Source organism: Balaenoptera physalus (assembly GCF_965194825.1).
Source record: "Balaenoptera physalus genome assembly, chromosome: 15".
NCBI lineage: Eukaryota > Metazoa > Chordata > Mammalia > Artiodactyla > Balaenopteridae > Balaenoptera > Balaenoptera physalus.
The window spans coordinates 67341547-67356980 of NC_138894.1; the positions used below are offsets into that span (position 1 = coordinate 67341547).

General features: G+C 44.8%; 1 protein-coding gene across 1 annotated transcript; it reads left to right on the forward strand.

Annotated features, from left to right (window-relative positions):
* The first annotated feature begins 4966 nt into the window (after nucleotides 1-4966).
* Nucleotides 4967-14340, forward strand: CYP1B1 (cytochrome P450 family 1 subfamily B member 1). The gene is made up of 3 exons (XM_082427771.1): nucleotides 4967-6189; nucleotides 6614-7657; nucleotides 10534-14340. The coding sequence occupies exons 2-3, from the start codon at nucleotides 6615-6617 to the stop codon at nucleotides 11120-11122; spliced, it is 1632 nt and encodes a 543-aa protein (XP_082283897.1). The 5' UTR covers nucleotides 4967-6189; nucleotide 6614; the 3' UTR covers nucleotides 11123-14340.
* The last annotated feature ends 1094 nt before the right edge of the window (nucleotides 14341-15434 follow it).

Sequence of the window (15434 nt, forward strand, 5' to 3'; positions counted from 1 at the left end):
GTAAGAATGCAATATGATGGTGTTCGCTTTGAAAGAAGGGATGAAGTGCTTCAAAGCAAAGCATCAGCTGAGTTAGTGAATGCTTCATCCACAAATATGGGGCAGGAGGGACTCAGATGGTGGCTGAGAGACTAGACTAAACGATCACTGAGGTTGTCTTTCAGCCTTGGTGTTTGATATTTTGCCCCCTTTTCTTTCCTTAGTTGTTCTGGCTCCCTGACCCCTGTTCTTCCTTTCTTCACTCCCACTTCTCTTGTCTACTTTTCCCCTACTCTTTACTCTTCTGTGAGAGAGAGAAGGTCGGCAGGAGGATGGAGAGAGAAAGGGAGACAATGGAAAGCAGAGAAAAGAGTGGGGGCTCTCCCAGCCAGTGCAGGTGAGGAAGAGGTAGAAGTGGACTCAAGGAAAGGGAGAACGAAAGAGAATGGGAGACAAGAAAGAGGGAAGAAGGAAGAGCCAGGGGAAGACAAAAGGCAGGGAAGGAAGGAAACTAAAGGAAGCAGGGAAGAAGCCATTAGAGAACAGGACCATTTGCTACATTGATGAAGCACCTCAAACTGGAAGTGGATTATCTCCTTAAAACAAGGACACAATGAAGCTAAAGGGCAGGTACTGTTTGCATCTTATATTCCTCCTCTTCTCAAAAGCAACTGAAGGAGGCTTACAATAAAAGACAGATACACTTGAACCATTCCAAGAGCAAAGGCAACAAAGAAGGTAAAGGTGCTACCAGGTAGTGCTGAGGAAAACTACTGTTAACTGAGCACAGACTTTTTCTTAGCCTTGAACTCTAACAGCAACATATCGTGGAGACATTGAACGACATAGCAATCCAGATTCTTTTCATGGTCCTTTCTTCTAAGAGACTCTCAGTAAAAGGATAATGAAAGATCATCGCGTTATGAAGATATTTCTTTCTTACGCTCTTATTTTTTTATTTTTAGTAACTTTAATTTTGATATAGTTTCAAACTTACAGACAAGTTGCAAGAACATCACAAAGAACTTTCATTTACCCAAATTCTCCAATTATGAACATTTTACCACGTTTGCTGTATCATTTTCTTCTCTCTCTCCCTACCCCCACTTTGTCTTTTTTCCTTGAACCATTTGAAAGTACGTTGCAGACACTGATGCCCCTTTACTTCTAATAAATACATATGAGAGTATTTTGGTGGGAAACTACAATAATACAATATAGCCTTGTGGCTTTCACTAATACCAGATTATATGGAAAGAGCTTCATGGGGCAATCAGGTTGGAAGGGGAGGAGGGCTAAGAAACTTGTCTTAAGCTACACTGAATTAGCAAGAGACTATCTTCTTCTTAGATTTATTGGGTTGGCCAAAAAGTTTGGGTTTTTCCCATAAGATTATGGAAAAACCGGAAAGAACTTTTTGGCCAACCCAATATTTAGATTGATAAAATTAGCAAAATCTTCCAAAGCTACTTCTACCCACACTTTACATAGGATTCAGAAAACATCAATTATCCATATCAAATAATATAAAAGGCAGGGGAGATGGCTTTGGAAGGTCACGCTCCTGGGACTACCCCATCTGAGAAACCTCAGGACCACCACTGCTTAATACAAAGGCAGAGAATCCAGAGGATCATTGCTCGCACGCATTGTGCTTTGTTGACTCTAAAACACACTTTAAAAAAACCCATTTTAACATGTCTGAAATCAAAATACGTCTTACAATCAATGGTGTGATTACAATTGGCAGTCCTGTAGCCTTTATGTTAGTACAGAAAATAATGGTGCATCCTACAAATGATGGCTCCTTAGATTAGATGAAATAAGATGTATTTTTAGCTCTGTGGTTCTCAGCCTGTATATTACCAGGAAGAAGGATGCAGAAGCAAGTCAGCTGGAGCACAGAGTTTTGGTATCAACTCCTCTATCCTCTCAATTCCCCTTCACATATTTAAGCTGTAGGATATTGTAGCTGTGCAGTACCCTACAGCTCTCCCCTCTGCCATGTTCTTAGTCACTGCAGCCACTTGGTGTGTCTCCCTATTCCTGTTTCTCTGCCTACTAGCATGTGTCTGATTACTGATTCTTGCCCATCCCACGTGTCAGACTTGCCAGAGATTGCTGCTTCTACTCCACTGTAGAGCACATTGCTTAGCCATAAAATCGACACAGGGATTATGCTAGAGAGAAATCCCATGAAGAAAACCCATAAGGCTGAGCTTTCTTGGCTATTGGTTCCAGGCACAAGGTACCTGTCTCATATGCTAATTTATTATTATTTTGGGTTATCCTTCAATCCAAAAGGGACTGATGGACAGAAGTGGGATGCATGAGAACTGAGGGTACTCTTATCTTTGGTTTCCTAGCATGTTCCCCCCACCCCCATCTCTCCTTTTCTGAAAACAGAACTAGCCCTTTGGCCACAAGGGAGGCCTGATGCCAACCTGGCACAACAGAGTTCTTCCAGGGGCCTGGGTCATGACCTTGAAAGAGACATATTCTCTTTCTCTTGGGGTGGTTAATTTGAGGCTGCCCATGGCCAGCTTTCCCGCTACATGAAGAGAGTATCTGGAATGAAGCCCAAGCAGAGACCAGCATACTAGACAGTGGGGCGAGCAGCCCCAGGTCCTTCCATCCTGTGAGGTACCACCATTATTCTTTCCTGCACATGAGCCAGTGCATTCCTGTCCTGCTTAAACAAGCTTCAGCTGGATTTCTGTTCTATGGAACCAATACAATACAAGGTATTTTAAACCTCTGCTTTGAACTATCTTTCTAGCTTAGCTGTTCTTTTGAAAGTTATTTGTACCAAACAATTCAAATTTGAGTTTTGGGAAGGCAAAATCCCCGTATTGTGTGTTGTTGACTGAAAGGAGATCCCTAGACCTTAGACACTGGCTTTGGTTGAGGAACTGAGGTAACTTAAAAGCCTGGTGTGGATTTTCACTAGAGTGAGGGCTCCACCATGAGCTGGATCAGGGGTACCCACAGGCCACTTTGGATTTACCCTGCATTTTCATCAGGTACCAGATGGACCCTCCAACAGAAGTCTACACCGCAAAGCCTGGGAGAACCTGAGGCTCGGCGTTACCATAGCCAGTCATTTTGGCTTCGGCTTGTCATAATTGATAAGGTCTATCTTCCTGACAGCATTTGCCCAACTGGTTCCTCTGTCTTTTGAAGGCATGTCCTGCAAGAGCTGAGCCCAAGGCATTACGGCTTGGAGGAGGGTTTGCTTGAACTATTTGCTGTGGCAGGAAGGTATGTATCTAGTTTACTAAAAACTATATGACATTACTCAGGAATTAAACAGGAGATCTTAGGAACAGCTTTGTTTGTACTTTTTAAGATAGAAATTTACTTGGTTTAAAAGCACCTCCATCCGTCTGATTCTGGCGGAGATACTGTGATAAAAGCTTTCAGGAATGTTGATAGCTCAAAATTGGCATTAGCCCATACACAGTTCTTGTCTACTAAAGTCTAGTAAGAGACTGATACATTGCGGCAGTCTTGAATGATTAGACAAAGGTCATACTAAAGCTGGATATTGTAAGGTTGCTACAAAATTCATTTCAAAGGATATATATGCCAGCACAGCCCTGGGAAACCAATGCTTATTTACTCAGTTGCTCAAAAACTAACTTGCTTACGGAACTGAGTACCCCATCGTGAAGTGTAAAATCATTTCCAGAGAACCTCTCAAAAGCTACTGAATGGAGAATTTTACAAAAGTCATTTTCTTATCAGATAAGATATTTTAATGTTGGTTTCAACCTTTCAATAAGTCAGACTCTTAAGATGTCCCTTTATTTTTCTTTACAATTTAACCAGTTATTCCAAAGTCAGCTATGAAGCACAGGCCGTAGGCCTCCCTTATTCAAAACCAATTTACCTGCAGAAGGTTAGCATACTATTTCTTTAGGATCCTCAGAATCCTCAATTCTGTAAAACAAAACAAAACAAAAACCCCCAAAAACTATTTTAAAAAAATCTGCCCAGCTGATTTTTTTTTTTTTTTTTTTTTTTAAGGCGGGTAGGAAAGAAGGCATTTGTGCCTTTTATCTGAGGATTTCCTTCCGCGTAAACTTGTATGATCGATCTGGAGTGCGACTTCGTGGGTTCAAATTCTGGCTCCACTTCTTACCAGATAGCAGGAGGTGAGGGTGGGAGGGTAGAAAACCGCCCCACTTTGCCCATGCAAGCATTTCAATCATTTACTTGGAAAGAGAAATCATTTAAGATTATATCGTTTGATTGTAAATGTATTACTATAGTGCGTGTGATCTTGGGTAAGTCATATAATCTCTCTGAACCCGTTTCCTCAGCTGTAAACCGGGAAACAATAGAGATTCGCAGCGCCGGAAAAGCTCAAAAAGCACAGGGCTGTCACGTGGTAAACGCCCAACTTCTTTACTTACACTTGATAACCCCGGGGGATCGGAAGTACACTTCCTACTTGGGTAACTACTATACATCCCACCCTTTCTCCGGGCTCGTCCTTTCCCCAACCTTGGGGAAAAGACCATTTCTCTCCAGGGTCTTTAAAATACTTTGTACTAGCCGACTGGAAAGGGCGCCGCGGCCGGGGAAGCTACCGCGGCCCAAGCGCCTTGGGCTTCCCCTTTGACAAGAGAGTCCCCACTCCGAGAGTAACGCGAGCCCAGATCCGGCCTTCGGGTGGCGGCCCGGGCGGGCGCGGCTGTGCGTGCGCCGCGGAGGGTGGTGGCGGTCCGCGCCCCGCCCTCGGCCACCGCCCCCGCCGCTGCCTCGGCGTGTGAGGTGCCGTGAGAAGCGCCGAGGGATATGAGTGGAGCCGACTTTCCAGAAGCGGCGCACGCAAGGCACAGCTCCGCACGCAAGGGGGAGGCGACAGCAGAAGAGATTTTTCAACCCAATAAAGTTCGCAGGCGCGCGGAGATTGGCCTCCTCTTCTACCACCCACCCCCCTCGCCTCCTCCCTCCAGGAATCTTCAGAGCGCCCTCCCTCCCCTCCTCTCTCCAGTGTTCGTCCCAGCTTGGCTCCCGGGCCGGGCGCCAGGGCCTCCGACGCGGCCAGCGTTGCCCCGCGCTCTCCAGTGGGCGGCGCCACCTGGAGGAGTTTCTACGCGGGAAACCTCGGGGCCAGCTGCGGTGCGCCAGCTCTGGCTGGCCTTTGTGTGCCAAGGACACTCTGGGCCCCGGGGCGGGGGAGCGGCGTCCTTCAGGGATTCTCGATCTCGCCGCGCAAGGTGGAAGGAGAACTTTGCTCGCCAAAGGGCCTGACATGACCGGCCGATTTGCTTGCGAGAACGTTAAAATAAAAATAAAACAATTCGGGATGCAGTAAGGCAAACCGCTACCACAACCGAACTTTCTTTTCCAAACTGACAGGTTTCCTTTCCCGGTTCTGGCGCCCAAGGATCTCGAGCGGTTTTCTCTCGGGGAAGGACGCTCAAGCCACCGAGAGGGAAGGGAGGTCGTACGCTCGGGGCGTGGAGGCGCTCCCACTGAGAGCGCAGGGAAGTACTCAGGTTGTGTCCCGGGGAAACTGTGCGGCCTCGATCGGGGGTGACTGCGAGGAAGAGTGGTTTTTGGGCAAACGAAAAGTTCACACCGCTGCTTCCAGGAAAGCCGCCAGCTACTGCGCCAAGGCCGTCGGGGCGCTCCGGGGCCGCCTCGCGTGACCACCCGCGCACGGCGACCCAAGCTGGAATCCGACAGGCTTGGACTGTCCCGGCGCGCCCCGCCCCCCGCAAGCCCCGCCCCCGTCAGGTCCCGCTGCCTCCTCCCCCACACAGACCTTGAAAAAGAGAAGCGGGATGGCGCGTTTTGACTCTCCCGAGTGACTGTGCAAACGGGCCACGCCTGTGCGACGCCAGCTGTCAGAGCCGTGCGGGGGGCGTGGGGGCTGGGTATTGACTCTATTCATCGACCCGCAGTCGCAATCCCCACGCACTGAGAAAACCCTGACTTTGCCGAGGCCCAGGTGCAGCGGGGCTCTGCAAAGAAGGCACCTTTCTCCGCCCCCATCCCAATCCAAGCGCCTCTGGCTCTGACGACGCCTAGAGACTCCAGAGTGGGCGCTAAAGTTCCCAGACCTGGCAACAGGTGTCCAGGGCGGGCCTCCGACTTCCTGGAGACACTTAGGTTGCGGTCTTGCATCCCACAAAGGCCCCAATCCGTCCTCGGAGCCGGCCGTCTGGCGCTGCTGGAAACCGCGCCGCCTTGCAGGTCAGTCTGTCGGCGGAGCCGCCTTCCTGCGGCCTCTTGTGATGGGTTCTCGCAGATCAGGGGTGACGGGGGGCGCAGGGGCCGGGGTGGTAGGCACTTAGAGGGAACTGAGCGCCACAGCCTTGATGCCCGCCGTGTTGCCCTTGAATTGCAGGAACCGTTACGCGGCTGGGGCGGGGTCGGGGGGAGTCTGGGTCACAGAGAGGTAGAAACACGACCCTTCCCTTCGCTTTTGGGGAATGGGTTTGGGATGGCAAGAGGCGTCTTCAGCGGCTTCTCCAGTGAGCTAGCCCTGAGCTGACCTACGCACGACCCCCTCCCTACCCAACAGTGCACGGTAGCCCGAGGCCGGGGGTAGGAGCGTAGGGCGCCCGCTCCTTTCTCTGCCTACCTGAGTGTCACGCCTTCGCCCTTCTCTCCCCAGCATGGCCACCAGCCTCAGCCCGGACGAGCATCTGCCGCCTATCCCTCTGTCGGCCCAGCAGACCACGCTCCTGTTGCTGCTCTCGGTGCTGGCCGCGGTGCACGTGGGCCAGTGGCTGTTGAGGCAGCGGCGGCGGCAGCCGGGGTCCGCGCCCCCGGGTCCCTTCGCTTGGCCGCTGATCGGAAATGCGGCGTCGATGGGCCCGGCGCCTCATGTCTCGTTCGCACGCCTGGCGCGGCGCTACGGCGACGTCTTCCAGATCCGCCTGGGCAACTGCCGGGTGGTGGTGCTGAACGGCGAGCGCGCCATCCGCCAGGCCCTGGTGCAGCAGGGCGCCGCGTTCGCCGACCGGCCGCCCTTCGCCTCTTTCCGCGTGGTGTCTGGTGGCCGCAGCCTGGCTTTCGGCCAGTATTCGGAGAGCTGGAAGGCGCAGCGGCGCGCGGCGCACAGCACGATGCGAGCCTTCTCCACGCGCCAGCCGCGCGGCCGCCGGGTGCTCGAGGGCCACGTGCTGGGCGAGGCGCGGGAGTTGGTGGAGCTGCTGGTGCGCGGCAGCGCGGGCGGCGCCTTTCTCGACCCGCGGCCGCTGACCGTGGTGGCCGTGGCCAACGTCATGAGCGCCGTCTGCTTCGGCTGCCGCTACAGCCACGACGACGCCGAGTTCCGAGAGCTGCTCAGCCACAACGAGGAGTTCGGGCGCACGGTGGGCGCGGGCAGCCTGGTGGACGTGCTGCCCTGGCTGCAGCGCTTCCCCAACCCCGTGCGCACTGCCTTCCGTGAATTCGAGACGCTCAATCGCAACTTCAGCAACTTCGTCCTAGACAAGTTCCTGAGGCACCGTGAAAGCCTTCGGCCCGGGGCCGCCCCCCGCGACATGATGGACGCCTTCATCCTCTCGGCGGCAAAGGAAGCTGCCCCGGGCTCTGGCGACGGCGGCGCGCGGCTGGACGAAGAGTACGTGCCGGCCACCGTCACAGACATCTTCGGCGCCAGCCAGGATACTCTCTCCACCGCGCTGCAGTGGCTGCTCGTCCTCTTCACCAGGTAAAGCCTCCAGGAGGCTCGGGATGGCCTTCCTCCCCTCCTCTGTAAAAGGCAGAGTGGAATTAGAATATGCTGAGGTCGCGCGACTAGCGCGCAGGGAGGGTTTGGGGTTTCGCTCAAGGTCCCAACCTCCCAAATCTGAGACCGCGCCCGGAAAGCGCGACTCAGTAAGGCACGGTGCTGGCCGAGATGGGCGCGCACGCACGCCCCACCCAGCGGCGCCCGGATGGCTCCGCATCCTTGATCTTGTCGCTACCCGCTCCGAGTGGGGACAAATTTGTGTGAAACCCCTTGGAAAAGAAAGATTTTTTTTTAAGTGCCCGCTGATCATCCCCGATCTCCCGCGATGGCACAGGAAAAGCAAATTTGGAACGGTTCCGAAGGAAAGGGCAGCGCAGTAAAAAACAAAAATATGTTAAATAAACACAGCAGCCTAATCGGCTCGGCCAGTCTTCAGCGCAGATCGGAAGCCGCCCGGCCCTGGAGCCAAAAGCCAACCGCTCGTCAGGGCTTTGTACCCCGGCAAAGGTAGCGATTGGCGGTCGGGCCTCACGGACCGCTAATCCGAAATTTTAGGAAAGCGGCCAGAAACCAGCGGATTGTGCTAGGTTTCTAAAACCGCCGCGCTAGAAGTGTCAGTGTAAAGAATGGGAGAAGCAGTAACTTTACCGAACGCAGAGCGGCATCTAGAAAGGCAAACTGGGTATGCGGGAGGCACCTGCAGCCCTCTAGGATCCTTGGGCTCGGCTCGGTTAGTTGGACCCCAGTCGCGGACCTCTGCTAAATTTGTACACGCACGAATTAAACAGGTCCCGGTATCCGCAAGATTGAGCAAATAAAAAATAAATTTTACATAGAACATAGTTATATTAAAAGATTCGCTGTTGTTTATCTGAAATTCATGTCTAACTGGGCAGCCTGTATTTTATCTGGCAATCTTACCCCAGGGGCAAATGTCTCATTCAAGGCAACTCTTGATTGCCTTGAGAGACCAGAAATCCTGGTTGTGCAATTTCTTGGCGCACAGGTAGGCGATAGGAGAAGCTGAATTTGCTGGCCCCCTAGAAACGGGAAGGTTAAAAACAACTTCTTTTGTTGTTAGAATCCACTGCATTAGAATCCTATATTTCCTTATGGAATGTACAACTGCTTTTCACAAATCCTTTTTCTTTCTTTTTAATTTTTGTTATGTTTAAAATCACTCTTCAGTATTAATATCATGGAAACACATATGGGGGAGGGGCAGAAATCGAATAAAGAGAAGTCAGTAATAACAGGTCAGGAAGAAGACAATTCCAGAATGGGATCAATAAGTCCTTTGCATCCCCAGAAAAATATGTTATCTTTTGAAACAGCCTTTCTTTTTTTCTTTTCTTGTTTTCACTAGAAACCGAATTGTAAATCGTTCTCCAGGTACTCCAATTGGGCAGCAAAAAGAAGTAAAACAATTTTGGGATCACTTTCAATTCGGTATAGCTGATGAGTCCTTTTTTCTTCTTTTTAGTGAAAAAAATACGACAGGGGTTGACAAAGTACATTACCTGTTTTTGTATGTAAGTCTTATGGAAATACAGCTATGCCCATTCATTCATGTATGGTCTATGGCCGCTTTCACACTACAGCACAAGGCAGAGTTGGATAATTGGGAGGCAGTGGGTTTGATCCACAAATCCTAAAATATATACTCTCTGGCCCTTTATGAAAAAGTTTGCAGACCCCTGAAGTATGAAGCTAAAGAAGCAATTTTTAAAATCACCCATAATTTCACCACATGTGTGCTTAATTATTTTTTCAGATTCACAAGAATTATTTACAAATTTTTTGACTTCTGACATTTCTACTTACTGTAGTGGACATTTCCCTGTCTTTTAAACTTTATTTTAGTAATTTTTTATGGCTACATAACATTTTGCCATAGTAATGGGTTGTTATATACAATCATTTCTTGTGTTTTAATGTTGATTGCATTTTTAATATTTCAGCTATTGTAGTTATGTTTTTGTACCTGCTAAGTTATTTCCTGAAAATACATTTCTAGATCACTGGGTTTTAAAAGGGTGGGGAGGAGTTACCCTTATTGATCTTGCTTTGTTTTCCAAAAGGATTGTACTAGTTTTATCGGCAACAGTGAATAAGTATTACAATCTGTACGGTAATCTCATGAACATTGGGGATTTGCTTTTAAATTTAGAAGATGTGCAGCTTTATCTCTCAGGATACCAATTATCTTTGTATAAAATGAGAACAGTGTGTCTGCTGGAACTGTCTAGGGAGATGAGGAGAAAAGAAGAACTCACTTTGAGGGTTACATTTTAATTTTTGTGGACCCCAGTGCTTTTGCCTTTGTAGACGTCTTACTCAATAAAAATTTTTTAAGTTAAATTTTATGACTACATTGGTATAAAGCTTAATATATTAAAATTATATATTGAAACATTTTCATTGACCTAAAAGTTTATTTTCTTCTGATTTTAAAAGAAATGAATTTTCATGAGTCCCTCAAAAGTACTGTGGGTCCTAGGCACTGTCCCTGCTGTGCCCAATGGAGAAGTCGACCTTATCCATTGTTGTGCTTTTTCAGGCTGAGAAAACTTAGACCTTTTTTTGACTTATGATGGGAAAAAGAGCTTGAGCCATAGGAGACTTATTACAGGAAATATAACTGTTAAACTCCATCTTGTAATGCAGTGATAAATTAGGAAACCATTTTAGATTTTTTTTTTTTTTTTTTTTGCTGGAAATCTTAATTCAGTTTCTGATTCAGATAGCCAGTTTAAAGAACAGTGGTATTAAAATAAATTGTAATGGGTTTTCTAGATGAAAGAAGAATTAGTGTTCCTGACTTATTTTCTCTCTCTGCATTAAAAACCAAACAGGTATCCGGAAGTGCAGGCTCGGGTACAGGCAGAACTGGATCAAGTGGTGGGTAGGGACCGGCTGCCCTGCCTGGACGACCAACCCCACCTGCCCTACGTCATGGCCTTTCTTTATGAAGCCATGCGCTTCTCCAGCTTTGTGCCCGTCACCATTCCTCACGCCACCACGGCCAACGCTTCTGTCTTGGGCTACCACATCCCCAAGGACACGGTGGTTTTTGTTAACCAGTGGTCCGTGAATCATGACCCAGTGAAATGGTCTAACCCAGAAGACTTTGATCCAGCCCGATTCTTGGACAAGGATGGCTTCATCAACAAGGACCTGGCCAGCAGTGTGATGATTTTTTCAGTGGGCAAACGGCGGTGCATCGGGGAAGAGCTTTCCAAGATGCAGCTGTTTCTCTTCATCTCCATCCTGGCTCATGAGTGCAATTTCAGGGCCAATCCCGACGAGCCTTCGAAAATGGATTTTAATTACGGCCTGACCATTAAACCCAAGTCATTTAAAATCAATGTCACTCTCAGAGAGTCCATGGAGCTCCTTGATAGTGCTGTCCAAAAGTTACAAGCTGAGGAAGACTGCCAGTGAGAAGCCAGAGGCAAGCAGAAATTTTATAAGTACACAAGTCTTGGGGGATGGAGAGTAAAATTAAGGTTTTGTTTTTTTTTCCTAGCTCCTCCATGCCACTTTCTCAATTAGCCTCTAAAGTGAGCATAAACCAACTGACCCGCAGATGATGTGCTTTGCACACATGTCCTCAGAGCAGTGGGCTGTGTAGGAGCTCCAGGAGATATTTTGAGTCAAAGAATTAAAGGACCCAAAGAATTTTTATACATATATTGAATGTTGGTAATAATAATTTCTTGAGGGAGCATTCTTTGGAGTTAAAACACACATGTGCACATATACAGAACTACCTAATAAAGAAGCATTTTAGTAACCATGCCTTGTCGGGTGGGATCCAAGATTGATGTTCTGTGTGCTGAAGTCTGCTCCATAGAAAACCGTATTAAGCAAAGTTTCAGGAAATATTGTTGAATATGCAAAGGCAAATAATTTCAGTGTAAGACGTGATTTGGGGTGATAAGGGAAAAAGTAAAGACCAGAAATTCCCTTCTCACCTTTTCAATAAAATAGCTTAGTTAGGCTCTAATATCTGTGGATGGATTTATCTTTTTGCCAACTGATGTGCTTCCTGTTACTTTTCTGGATGAGTCATAAAGTTATTTGCTTGGAAAGAAATTAATAGCAGTTGATTTAGTGGGTTTCAGTGATTTCATGAATTTTAAAGTGTAAATTGTTAAATTGTAAAAAATTCCAAGCTGAAGTCATACCGCTCTTGGTTGCTGAAGTACAGAATTTCAATCATGAGAAAAAAAATTTACCAGCTTAGCTAAGCTTTAAGTTGTGTGATTGTAATGTACTGACTTCAGTAAATCTCATAGGTTAAAAAGTCACCAAGTAGTGTTCAATATGGGTACATATATTACATAATTATTCAGAAGCAATATGTATTAGTTATTTTATTATTAAACAGTTAGTATTAATTATTTTGGTCAAGAAAGGGTTGAAAAGTGTCTTTTATAACGTCATAGCAAATAGAAAAGTACAACTAATTTAACCAATTTTGGTTCAAATACGTGGTATGACCTTGATTAAATCAACTGTTTTTGACATCATGGAAACCAAGTTGAAGCAAAGTCTCTTCTCTCATCCAAAATTTGAATGAAAAATCTCAAAATTAGATCTGCAAGATGTGTTCCTCATCACTTTACAACATGCTTATTAAAATTATATTCACAATACAGAATCTTTTTTTGAAATTGATCTAGTTAATATGTTTTAATTCCAAACTCTTGACATGCTTAAATTTTAATTTTATTTTAAAGCCATTCTGATTACTGAGTTCTAGGAAGTTAGTGCAAATTTGACGATTAGCCTGTGGAAGGCAGAGAGATCGAAGCTGTGTCTGCCTGGGGAATAATGAAAATATGCAATGAATTATCTGGATGTCCTTTATTAAATAACAAGGGGGAAAATTCCCATTATAGTGGACCTAGTTTCTCTTTTAAATGATTTTTTTCAAAAAATAGCATTGGTGTTTGTGTTTTGGAAAGTCAGAATCAGTCTTGGGAAGTTGTTTGGAGGATTGCATTGCATTTCAGTGGAGCTAGTCAGATCAGTTGTGCTATTTAAGATGGCCAACCCAGCGAGCAGTCACTTTGGTAACTGTGAAAACATAAAGCTTGAACAAAATATATATGTTCAGTTTATGTAAATAACCTGAAAACCTTTTTTAAAAAGTGATGGAAGATTGACAATGTACAAAGTGAAGTTTGGATTTTAAGTTTTTTGCTCACAGACGTCCAAAAGAAGTTGTGCAGTGTCCTAAAAGCTTACTGCTTGTTACATTTCATTAAGCTTTTAGGAAACTTTTTATCAAAATTATAAAGGGAGGAGTGCATGATGGTTGTGGGGTCTGGTAAGAGAAAGGAGTGGAAAAAAAAAAGAAAAGGAAGAAAGATGGTTAGACATTCTCCTACTTCTTCAAAATTAATTAGTTTGAAGTATGAATATTTAGAAGAAAGATGTTCCACGTGCCAGTGTTGAATCCCAAATAGATTTTTAAAAATCTACAACATAGCAACTCTATTTTATAATTTGGAATTTTTATTAATAAAAATTTTATATAATTTTAATTAATAAAATCTCACAGCTGTACCTCTTGAATATGAAAACACTGTGCCAGTATTTTTAAAGGCACTAAAGTCAACTGTAGAAATCAGGCTTACCCAATACATTTCAATTTGGGGGGTACTGGCCATTCCAAAACATTGTTACCCACCCTTCCCTGCACCCCACCCCCTGCAGGGCTGAGACAGTAATTTGGGGCTGCCCTAGCCTGCTTACTCTGAGAGATGTGTGGCAGCAAAAGCGATCATGTACCAATCTGGATGCCTGCTTAAGTCAACCGGGTCCAGATGTGCTGTAGCCGGTTTTTATGTCCGTAGGCTCGGTTCATCTGGCACTTTCGGCAGTGGGCTGAGGTAGAAGAAAGTAAGGTGGGAGATTTCCTGGTTTATTTAATATGTTTGTAACCCAGTTAAAGGAAGGAAAGCAAAACCAAAAACAAACAAATAAAAATAACCAAATTTGGGGGCTACCGTAATCAGGTTACTAGCTTGATCAGAAAATCTAATTTTATTTCTGCCAGAGAAAGAATGTATTTGCTGGTCACCATTTTAGTCAGAACATCTACTCCAGGTTATTACAATAGTTAAAGTGTATTGTTTATTAAATGCTTCATTTATATGTTAAAGCTTTGACTTTGTAAGGAAACTGCTTTTTTTCCAAAACAAGAGGAAGATGTCTCAGGTTTGTTTTGTGGATTATCTAAAAGCTTTCATGTCTCAGAACTTAGCCTTTACCTGTGAAATGCTATTATGGCCTTAATATTTTCATATCACATCTATATTAGATCAAATAGTTGCACAACATTATGTATTAATTTGTATGTTTTTTAGCTATGACACAACTGTGTAATACAAAGGTATACTTTAGTAGATGTTTGTAATTCAAAGATAACTTCTTATTTAACCTTTTCTTGTTTTTGTATTTTATCATGTATGCTTTCCATCTGTACATAGCAACTGTAGTACATAGTTGTAACCGAAATAGATTTGGGGGACACAGCATTAATATGTGGCTTTTACTGTTTGATGTACCAAATTTAAAAAATTCTATACTTGTAATTACCTGTAATAGGACACCATTACCAAAATAATAAAAATCACTTTCATAATCTTGTTAGGAAGTTTTACTTTATGTTATAGCAAATACAGTCTAATGTACTTATGTATTTCAACTACTATTTATAAGTGCTTGACTTAAAATGTTGCATTGTAAATATTTTCTTTGGCCATTCTACATTTTAGGCAGCTTGCCTTTTTCTTTTAAATAGGCTTTCAACATCCAGTCTCCTACCAAATTCTTGATCTCTCCTTATTTTTTTAAATTGAAATACAGTTGACTTACAATATTAAATTAGTTTTAGGTATACAGCATAGTACATAGATTCAATATTTTTATAGATTATGCTCCATTTAAAGTTACTACAAAATAATAGCTATATTCCCTGTGTTGTACAATATATCCTGTACCTTATTTATTTTATACATAGTAGTTTGTATCTCTTAATCCCCAACCCCTATGTTGCCCTTCACCCCCTTCCTTCTCCCCACTGGTAACCACTAGTTTGTTCTCTATGTCTGTGAGTCTGTTTCTGTTTTGTTATATACATTCACTTGTTTTATTTTTTAGATTCCACATATAAGTGGTAACATTTTTGAATTTATAAGAACCAACTCAGAAGTTAAATTTCAATGGCAAACACCTGGCAAAGTGGCAATTAATTTCTAATTTTGAGACATTGAATAGATTGAGATGTTAAGATTCTGACCTTATATTTCTGCTTCATCTAAAAAATGCAGGACATATTTTTCTCCCTCAGCAGCACACCAGTCCTTTTCCTTGAGTATTTCATTCATTCGTTTATTTTTTCTTTTGACAGGAAAGCTTTTGTTTTTAATTTGGTTGGTAAACATTCATTCATTCATTTTGTAAGGGACATGTGCCTTAATTAATAAGTGCCATTAATGTCCAATAAAATAGAACGGATGAGAGTATTCTTTAATATACTATGTGGAAATATTTTTCTGCTGACTTTTTTAACCTGGTAAAAGACTTGACTTCCCAGAGCCCCTGCTGGCACTCCCAAGCTTTCACTGCCCCACGCTCACAGATGGCAGGGCCGTGCAGTAATTTGGGGCTGCCCCTTATTTCTTCCAGAGTTTAGCTCCCATTATTGTGAAATCAGGAAAAGTAATTGTAAAGTATAACT

Coding starts and splice junctions, on each gene's coding strand:
- CYP1B1 (XM_082427771.1), top strand. CDS start 6,615: ATGGCCACCAGCCTCAGCCCGGACGAGCATCTGCCGCCTATCCCTCTG. Junction 7,658..10,533: donor CTGCTCGTCCTCTTCACCAG/GTAAAGCCTCCA, acceptor AAAACCAAACAG/GTATCCGGAAGTGCAGGCTC.